The sequence below is a fragment of the Symphalangus syndactylus genome, chromosome X, assembly GCF_028878055.3.
Source record: "Symphalangus syndactylus isolate Jambi chromosome X, NHGRI_mSymSyn1-v2.1_pri, whole genome shotgun sequence".
In the NCBI taxonomy this organism is placed as follows: Eukaryota; Metazoa; Chordata; class Mammalia; order Primates; family Hylobatidae; genus Symphalangus; species Symphalangus syndactylus.
Window position 1 is genome coordinate 123,181,324 of NC_072447.2, and position 9,547 is coordinate 123,190,870.

Genomic DNA, 9,547 nt, shown 5'->3' on the forward strand with positions numbered 1-9,547 from the left:
CATTTATCACGATAACAAGGTCTCGAGTGCTTAGGCTGCTCTTTCAGCTTCAGAATCTGACGTACAATTATGTTCTTCATCATACAGTATGGCAAGGCCAGCCAGAGCAAACTGGAGCCATGCAAAGCAAACCAAGTGGCCCTAAACCACCCCCTCACCCCCATCTGCAGAACAAAGGGCATCTCTAGGTTGCCTGAGTTGTGCCTGAGGTGAAACACACACAACCTTCTGGAATGTTCCCCATTGCAACATCTGCCCTGCAATCCTAATCCAGGCAAGAGAAACTGGTGAGAGTATGCAAATTCATCAGCTGACATGAAAAATCATTAGCGTCATTTTTGGATGGAGCTAGTGTAATCCCAGAGATTAATTCCTCTACTTCAGCTATATCATCTCTGAAATGCAGGTAACCAGGAGCAGGAAAGCCACAGCAGAAAAGAGGGAGCCCTCAAAACACTAAAGCAATACACAACGAGAGTGCCAATCTTGGGGGAAGAAAATTCTCTCAAATTCCGTCATCACAGAGAATGTCTCCTGTCTACTCCTGGTCCTTCCACATCATGACTGCATAAAGTGCTGTGTGCTAGGGTGTGCAGGGGGTGGAGGAGGTTCCGAAGAAATGACCCTGCCCTTCCAAACAGACATTAATACATACTCTGTAGAGAAAATACTATCAGATTCTGGCTTCAGATTTTGAAAAATCAATTTCAATTACACCAAATATCTAGAGGCTTTTTTTTTGTATTGTAATTGCATTGCTTGAACTATTTTCCTAAATAAGTATGCTACAAGGGTGAAAAACATTTTTATGTGGTTCAGAGATTTTCGTCAAGTAGTATTTGGTGTCATGGGATTTGACCTACCTCTGTCTCCCACTCCTTCCTCACCTCGGGGTGCTGGTGGGCTTGTTAAAGTCCCAGATGCCCATGGATGAATAGAATAGCTAGGGTGTCCCCCCCAAATGGAATTCATCGCCCTTTGCAACCAAACTTCTGGTTTAAAAAACAAACATGGAGCCTCAGGTCACTTCAACATGGTTTCTCTGCACATCCCAGGCTGGAAAACTTCAGTTCTTTAAATGAAGATTTTTTTTTTTTTCCCAGAGTCGGTCGCCAACAAAAAAAGAGACGGCACCGCTTTTGCGAGTCTCACACTTATTTTCCTGAGTCTCCATAGAAAGAAGCCAGCTCCACAGGTTTTGGCACACAAGCCCAGTTACACTGAACATGCACCCGAGACAGATCCTCAGAGGCCCGCTCCAAAACATGCCAAAATACGCAGCCAGCCACCTACAGGCCAGCCATCTGCACCCCACACTGACGCACAAATGAGACCCAGAGGCACACAGCACAAGCAGACAGAGAGGCGTTCGGACACACACCACAGAGGTGAGCACACTCAGAGAAACAGGCGGACTTCTTTGGGTCACAGACAGAACCCCAGCGCCGCCGCCGCCCGCCCGGGAAGACACGAGCGCGCGCGCGTGCACACATACGCGCACACCGATACACACACAGACGCAGTCACATATGTAATGCATATAGAGAAACCCTATCCCAGCCAGTCACCTCCCCGCCCCCCTCGCCACTCACCGCCTTCTGCCCCAGGCTAACCCCAGCCCCGCGCCTCTTTGCCTGTGCGGTCCCGGGTCACAACGGGAAGCCGTGCGCAGGGGCGCGGCAAGACCAGGGTGCCAGGGACCCGGAGGGCTCGGCGGCTCCTACGGCCATTCATTCGGCAACGCCCCAGCCGTGGGGCCGCAGCTGCAGCGAGGGAGGCGGCGGCGCTCACTGCGGCTCTTGGGCAATGCAAGTTCAGCCGCCGGCCCGCAGGCTTTCCCAGCCCCCCTGCCGCCCCCCGCCCCCCGCGCGCCACCACCGTTTTCCGGGACAGGCTGGGGGACTGAGCTGCTGACCCCGGGAGCAGAAGTCCCACCGTGCCCTCGGCTCCTGGATGCTGCCCACTGCCCTCCTCGCGATGCGGCTGGCGGCGGCGGCCAGGTCTCCTTGACCCTCCCCAGGCCCTCGGCCCTGGCCCTGGCACCCAAGCTCTGCACTTACCACCTGGCGAGCTATATCGGTCGCTGCCATCGCTCCTGCGTCCGCCAGGGCTGCCACGGGTGCCGCCGCAACGGGAGCTACTGCACAGGAAACAGAGGAGCTCCTCCGACAAAGAGAAAGTGTTACACTTCGGGCGCGACCAAGTCCGGTGGGGGAGGTGCAAGGGAGGGGCCCCTTCGCCGCTGCTCCAACCCCCCCTCTACCGCCCACCCCTTGAAAGTAGGGTATGGAGAGGGGGCGGATTTAACGCGCCGCTTCCCCCTATGGCCAGCCCAGTTCCAGTTCTTCCTGCAACCCCAGCCGTAGGCTTCTGCGAAGGGGGGCGGGGGCTCCCCTCGGTGACCACGTCTTCTGCCCCCCCCGCCACTTGGCTCCGTGGTACGTCCCGACCTCTGCTGAATTGTCACACCCCCCTGCTCTCCTTTACATCCCTAAGTCCCCAGACCCCGAAGGCTGGAAGGGAGCCCCCGCCCCTCCCCCCTCCCATACTCTGCTCAGCGGCCGAGCTCTGCAGTTCTCCTCCCGGCCCCCGTTACCCCCCTTCCTTTCCACCGAGATCCCAAGGTGCTTAGATGGGTGCGCCTTGGCCGCTGGAGTCTCGATGCCCCGCTGTCGTGTCTCCCTACCCTCATGGCCCTGGAGCGCAGCTGCGGCCGAGGTACTGGGGTGGCCTGCGGCACCTGCCGCTCCACAGTAGAGCTTAGAAAGGGGGCCCGTTGGGGGAGCCACACTGCAGCCCGGCAACTGAGCTGAGCTGTGGCATGTGGGGTCCGAGGCTAGAGGTCTTGAGAAGCGGCTTCTGCCCTGGGGTTTCCAAGCCTTGGGTGCTGTGGGCTGTAATTTCGTGGAGCCAAGCTCACCACCTTTGGGTACCTACTACAGACGGAACCCACGCCTCCTCTCTCCGACCCAGCCCTAGACGCTCAGCAAGACTAGAGACTCAGACCACCCACCCCTTCTAGTACCAGAGGAGGGGCTGGGGATGAAGGTTCTCAGCTCTATGGAGCGAAATGGAGGGGCGGGTGACGGGGAGCGGCCTCCAGTCACTCTGTCCCGCCCCCTGATTTCTCCTTGACCCTCATTCAGCCCGGGACAAGGCGGCCAATAGGGCGCAGAGGAGAGAACTTCCGAAGGCAGGGGTGTGCCCGCCCGCCCTCCTTATCCCCCTGGCCCACCTCCGCGGGTCCTCTCTCGTGGGCACCTCTCCACTTCTCCGGCCCTGGCGCCCTCCCCTCTCTCCTGGGACTGGCCTTTTGCTAGCTCCCTGTCACTGGAGCACGCTGGCAGATTTGGCATGCCCGAGGCCCCAGCGGGAGGGACAGTACATTCCACTCCTCAAAAGGGCAGGTTCCCTGGTGTGGGAGAGAGACCTGGGCCTGCCAGAGGGACCCCAGATGGGGGGGGGATGACAAGCCTATGGAGGAAAACCGGGCCCAAGAGGGGGCCCCAGTGGAGCATGGAAGATGAACCCGTAGAGGCCCAAGCCTGGAGCAGCTGAGGAGGAGGCAGGAGAGAGGGAAAAAGAAAACAACGAACCAGGGAGAGAGAGGAAGAAGGGACTCAACCCAGAGGCCCTGGTCTCGGAGAAGTCAGGGAAAACAAGAAAATGGAGTGGCCAAAGAAGAGCATGCCTGGCAGTTGGTTCCACCTGCTGGATGGAGCTTCTCACACTCTCTCGGGAAGCCCTTTATGTTATGTACCCTGTGCGCCTGGAGAACAAGGAGTCAGCAAACGCATCCTAGGGCCGAGTGTAGGGCCTCGCAGCCAGGAGGCGCTCCATTAAGCTGAGGGCAGAGAACTCGGATGCGTGTGTGGGGGGCGGGGAGAAGAAAGAAGAGACACTGTGAGGGAATAGCAGTAAGGACAGTCATGAAGAGCCAAGTATTCAGGGAGCGCCACTGTGCGCCTTCATTGTGCTGGAGACCCAGGAGCGGCCTAAAGAGAAGAGCCTGGCACAATCGGGGATCAGCACAGGGGAGCTCCCCGAGACAGAAGGCGCAGGCCACAGGGCGGATGGCGGTGGCAAGGAAGAGGGGCAACTGGAGTCTTTCAGACTCTCTGGAGCTTTGGGGCAGGGCCTGAGCCCTGGATTGGGTTGGCAGTGACACGGGCGACCAGGGCTATATCTGAGGAACCACGGTGAGGCTTGGGCCCCAACCGCATGGGGGTGGGGAGTCAGAGGTGACTGGCGGCTTCCAGGCTGAGTGTCTGGGACAGGGCTCTTCCCTGGCAAAGGCTAGGGCAAGGTGGACTGAAAGGGCCCGAGGTCACTAGCCCCAATCTGGACTTGGGGTTTGGGTGGTGGTGGGACAAAAGGGGAGAATTTGGAAGCCAGAGCAGAAAGCTGCTGCCGGAACGGGAGGGGACTGGCGGGCTGCGGGTCTCCCGGGGGAATCCCGCACGCACTGCCCCGCCCGCCTTAGCACTCCTTGCGGACTGAAGCTCCGAACTTACCGGCCCAGCGCTGGGGACACCTGAGCACGGAATCCTTGGTGTCTCATCCATATGCCCCATTCGGCCCTCCTGTCCCTAGAGACTACCAGAACCTCACTGCGGCCTCCTCTTCCAAAACGCTGAACCTCGAAGACCGGAACTAAGTGCTTAATTCGAGCCTCCTGGGACCCTTTGGTTCCTCCAATACCTGCCCCCCTGCGGCTACAAGTCCCTCATGGGGCCTGGGCCTCCAGCCTCCTTCGGTGGGGTGTGGGTCAGTGTGTGTGTTGGTCTTGATGTGTGAGTAGATGTGTCGGTGTGTTCGTGTGTATTGTTAGTGTGTGTTAGCTGTGTGTCGGTACGTCTGTGTGTCAATGTGTGTGTTGGCGTGGGTTTACTTGTGTTTGTATTTGTGGTTGTGTCTGCTGGTGTGTGTCAGTATGTGTCCATGTGTGCACGTTGGTGTGTTCTGCGGTGTGTATTTCAGTGTGTCAGTGTGTGTTTTGTCATGTGTTGGTGTGTCAGTGTATTTCAATGCATGGTGAGTGTATGTGTGTCAATATGTAGAGAGGTGTTAGCTCACTAGCTTTACATAATACCTTATCTTACTCAGTGCAGTGGGCCAACGACTGAGACGTGTGAATCAGAGCACTCATTTCAATAAAGAGGTTTGGGGCCGGGCACAGTGGCTCAAGCCTGTAATCCCAGCACTTTGGGAGGCCGAGGCGGGCGGATCACAAGGTCAGGAGATCGAGACCACCCTGGCTAACACGGTGAAACCCTGTCTCTACTAAAAATACAAAAAATTAGCCAGGCGTGGTGGCGGGTGCCTGCAGTCCCAGCTGCTCGGGAGGCTGAGGCAGGAGAATGGCGTGAACCTGGGAGGCAGAGCTTGCAGTGAGCTGAGATCGCGCCACTGCACTCCAGCCTGGGCGACAGAGCAAGACTCCGTCTCAAAAAAAAGAGGTTTGGAAACTCTCTGGGATCATGCCTTTCTTTTCCTTTTTTTTTTTTTTTTTTGAGACAGAGTCTTGCTCTGTCATCCAGGCTGCAGTGCAGTGGCGCGATCTCTACTCACTGCAACCTCTGCCTCCTGGGTTCAAGCAATTCTCTGTTGCAGCTGGGACTACAGGCGCCCACCACCACAGGCGCCCAGCTATTTTTTTTTTTTTTTTTTTGTATTTGCAGTAGAGACAGGGTTTCACCATCTTGGCCAGGCTGGTCTTGAACTCCTGACCTCGTGATCCACCCGCCTCGGCCTTGCAAAGTGCTGGGATTACAGGTGTGAGCCACCGCGCCCGGCCTGAGATCATGCCTTTCAGTCTTTGTCCCCGGGTCACCTTCCCAGGAACAGGGGAGATGGAAGGGCTGAGGAGGCAAGAGGGCTCATGAGTGGTCAGTTCGTGAGTTTTCTTCCTTGAATGTCTGTCCTCGTTGATGAGTGAGGCCAAGAGATTCTCCTTTATGAAGAGTCATTTGGGACTCCCGGGCACTGCCATGAACATGTATGTGCTCATGTTTGATGTGTCCTTGTGGGGTCCCTTGGGCCCAGCATGGTGTCTGGCAGGTGTTCAATCAATGTTTGTTGAGTAAAGGAATGAATAGAAGCATGTAAATGAGGTGGCTTCAGTATTTCCATGTCCTTAAAGAAGCTGGAACAAGCAGAGACTTCCCAGGGGCAAGCAGGTGGCTGTCATTAGCATGCCAATGTTTGTGGAGCCAGACTCTACTGCCTGGGAGCAGAAATGGCTACCCCTGCTAGATAGGAGTGGGCCCTAATTGGAGCCCAGCTTTCCACAGGTCACTGCTGGAGTTGGGGGTGCTAATACTGGATAGAGGAGCAGCAGGCAACGCAGGGGCACGGAGGGAGAAGAGGGCACTGAAATGGAGCTAAGAGATCAGGAAAGGGCTTTGTCCTGAAACTGTGGCTTTGTGATAGGAGAATGAGAAAGATGGTAGAGTCAGTCTCAAGCAGAGAAGCCCTGAGAATCATCTGAAAAATAAGATCAGAAAGCTGGAGGAGGGGCCGGGCGCGGCGGCTCATGCCTGTAATCCCAACATTTTGGGAGGCTGAGGCAGGTGGATCACCTGAGGTCAGGAGTTCAAGACCAGCCTAGCCAACATGGTGAAACCCCGTCTCTACTAAAAATACAAAAATTAGGTGGGTGTGGTGGCGCATGCCTGTAGTCCTACCTACTTGAGGCGGGAGAATTGCTTGAACCTGGGAGGTGAAGGTTGCAGTGAGCCGAGATTGTGCCACTGTACTCTAGCCTGGGTGACAGTGCGAGACTCCGTCAAAAGAAAGAAAGAGAGAGAGAGAGGAGAGAGAGAGAGAAAGAAAGGAAAAGAAAGAAAAAAGAAAAGAAAAGAAAAGAAAAAGAAAGTTGGAGGAGGAAGACAAGGTGAAGCAGGGAAAATGATCCGGGATTCACCAAATCCAGACAGTGCCAATTAAATCAGAAACTCTGTGAAGGGGCTGAGTCAAAATGAACTAAGGATCCCTTTCATCAATTCAGCATTATCACCTGCTGCCCCTGGTTTTGCTTTAGTTTCTTTCCAGTGTTTCTTAAAATGTGGCCTTTGAAGCATCAGCAGTATATGGGAAGTTATAAAAAATGCAAATTATCGGGCCCCACCCTAGACCTACTGAATCAGAACTTCTAGGATGGGACCCAGGAATCTGTGTTTTAACAAGTGATCCAGTGGATTCTGATTTATGCTGAAGTTTGAAGACCACTGGTTTATCTTGAAAATCTAGCCCTGATGGGATGGGATACAGGACTGGTAAGGTTTGGTAGAATATTGAAGGAGAAGTTTGAAGCCTGGGCCATTGCCAATAATTGGAGATCCTGTTGGATTTCTATGGTGGGAGGAGTGAGGGTATGGGAAAGGGGGTGCCAAAAAAGTAATAGAAGGGAACCCAGCAGGAGCTAGCTCACTAGAAGAGTTAGATAAACTCTGCCTCCTGATATGGTTAGGCTTTGTGTCCCCACCCAAATCTCATCTTGAATTGTAATCCCCATAATCCCTTTGTGTCAAGGGAGGGACCAGGTGGAGGTAGGGAAAGACCAGGTGGCGATAATTGAATCATGAGGTGGTTTCCCCCATGCTGTTATCATGATAGTGAGTGAGTTCTCACAAGATCTGATGGTTTTTTTTTTTTTTTGAGATGGAGTCTCACCCTGTCTCCCAGGGTGGAGTGCAGTGGCACAATCTTGGCTCACTGCAACCTCCGCCTCCCGGGTTCAAGTAATTCTCATGCTTCAGCCTCCCGAGTAGCTGGGATTACAGACGAGCGTCACCACGCCCAGCTAATTTTTGTATTTTTAGTAGAAAGAGTGTTTCACCATGTTGACCAGCCTGGTCTCGAACTCCTGACCTCAAGTGATCCGCCCACCTCAGCTTCCCAAAGTGCTGGGATTATAGGTGTAAGCCACTGTGCCTAGCCAGACCTCATGGTTTTATAAGGGACTCTTCCCCCTTCACCTGGCCCTTCTCCTTCCTGATGCCTTGTAAAGAATGTGCCTTGCTTCCCATTCACTTCTGGCCATGATTGTAAGTTTCCTGAGGCTTCCCCAGCCATGCTGAACTGCATTAAACCTCTTTCCTGTATAAATTACCCAGTCTCAGGCAGTTCTTTATAGCAGTATGAAAATGACTAATACACCTTCTTTGCAATTTTCATTCATTCCACAAATACTCACTGAATCTCAACTGCCAATTGCTAAGTGCCAGAAGACTCAAGAAAGAATGGGTGACAAGAACTCCTACCTTCACCTTAAGGCACTCCCAGGACAGTTGCCAGATAGCTCTACAAACAACCAGTAATGTGATAAGTGATATAATTGGTCAGGAGCAACACCCTGGGGAGGAAGACACCCAGAGTGGTGAGGGAAGGTATCTCAAAGAAGAGCCATTTGGATTGAATCTTGAAGAATGAGTGGTGGTTTATCTGGCAGTCAAGGGGGGACAGCAGAGAGAATAACATGAGTAAAACCAGAAAGAAAGGGCAGAGAGCATTTCAGGAATTTTAAGTCTTGGCCAGAGGGAGTGGTAGGAGGAAGGGACAGTGGCTATAAATGAGACTGGAAGATAAGATGGGGCTGGATCTGGAAGGATCAGGTTGGTCATACCAAGTTGCTTATGCTTTTTGCTCCAGAATAGGGGTTCTCAAGCTCTGCTCTCCAGACAATGCCTGGAACTACGCCCAATGTCAATGGGATGCTCATAGTGAAAAAAAAAAATCAGTTAATGGGTAGAAATTTCTCTATTTTAACTTTTTTTAACCATAAATTTTCCTAAATCTTTGACAGATGCTCCTGCTTATCTGCTAGCAAGTAACAAAACGAATGAACAAGTTGCCAACGAATATAAAACAGACAAATGCAGTACTAATCATGCTTAATTCAACAGTTTATTTTTTCATGGACATCTGTACTTGTGGCTATGATTTTATATTGCACACACAAAATGTGGACATATTTTTAGCTAGCAGAAGTGTTCTTTTGAAAAGCGTTTTATTTCATATGGCATGATTTAATATATCAATTATTTCATGACATTCTGGAGAGAGCACCACCACATCCAGATGCTGTGCCACCTGAACCAGTTGGAGAAACTATCCCTTAAATAGTGAGGAGTCGCTGAAGAGTTTTGAGCAGGAGAGTGACTTGAACATATTTGCAATTATTTATTTTTTTTTTTGAGATGGAGTCTCGCTCTCTCACCCAGGCTGGAGTGCAGTTGCATGATCTCTACTCATTGTAACTTCCGCCTCCTGGGTTCAAGCAATTCTCCTGCCTCAGCCTCCCAAGTAGCTGGGACTACAGGCTCGTGTCATCAGGTCCAGCTAATTTTTGTATTTTTAGTAGAGACAATGTTTCACCAAGTTGGTCAGGCTGGTCTCAAACTCCTGACCTCAGATGATCCACATGCCTTGGCCTCCCAAAGTGCTGGGATTACAGGTGTGAGCCACCATGCCTAGCCCATATTTGCAATTTTGAAAGGTCACTCTGGCTCCAGCTTGGGGAAAAGATTGGAGCAGAAGGTGATTA

General features: G+C 52.8%; 1 protein-coding gene across 7 annotated transcripts in view; it reads right to left on the reverse strand.

Moving 5' to 3' along the window:
- Nucleotides 1-2,212, reverse strand: part of SEPTIN6 (septin 6) — a 77,574-nt gene extending 75,362 nt beyond the window's left edge. For 4 of the 7 annotated variants that reach the window (XM_055267685.2, XM_063634860.1, XM_055267686.2 and 1 more), the window contains exon 1: nucleotides 2,061-2,206. In XM_055267685.2, coding sequence (XP_055123660.1) covers nucleotides 2,061-2,090 — 30 coding nt within the window. In that variant the 5' untranslated portion in view covers nucleotides 2,091-2,206. Of the gene's footprint in view, nucleotides 1-2,060 lie in introns of all 7 variants that reach the window. The other 3 variants (XM_063634859.1, XM_055267683.2, XM_055267684.2) reach the window with 3 other exon arrangements.
- Nucleotides 2,213-9,547: the final 7,335 nt, after the last annotated feature.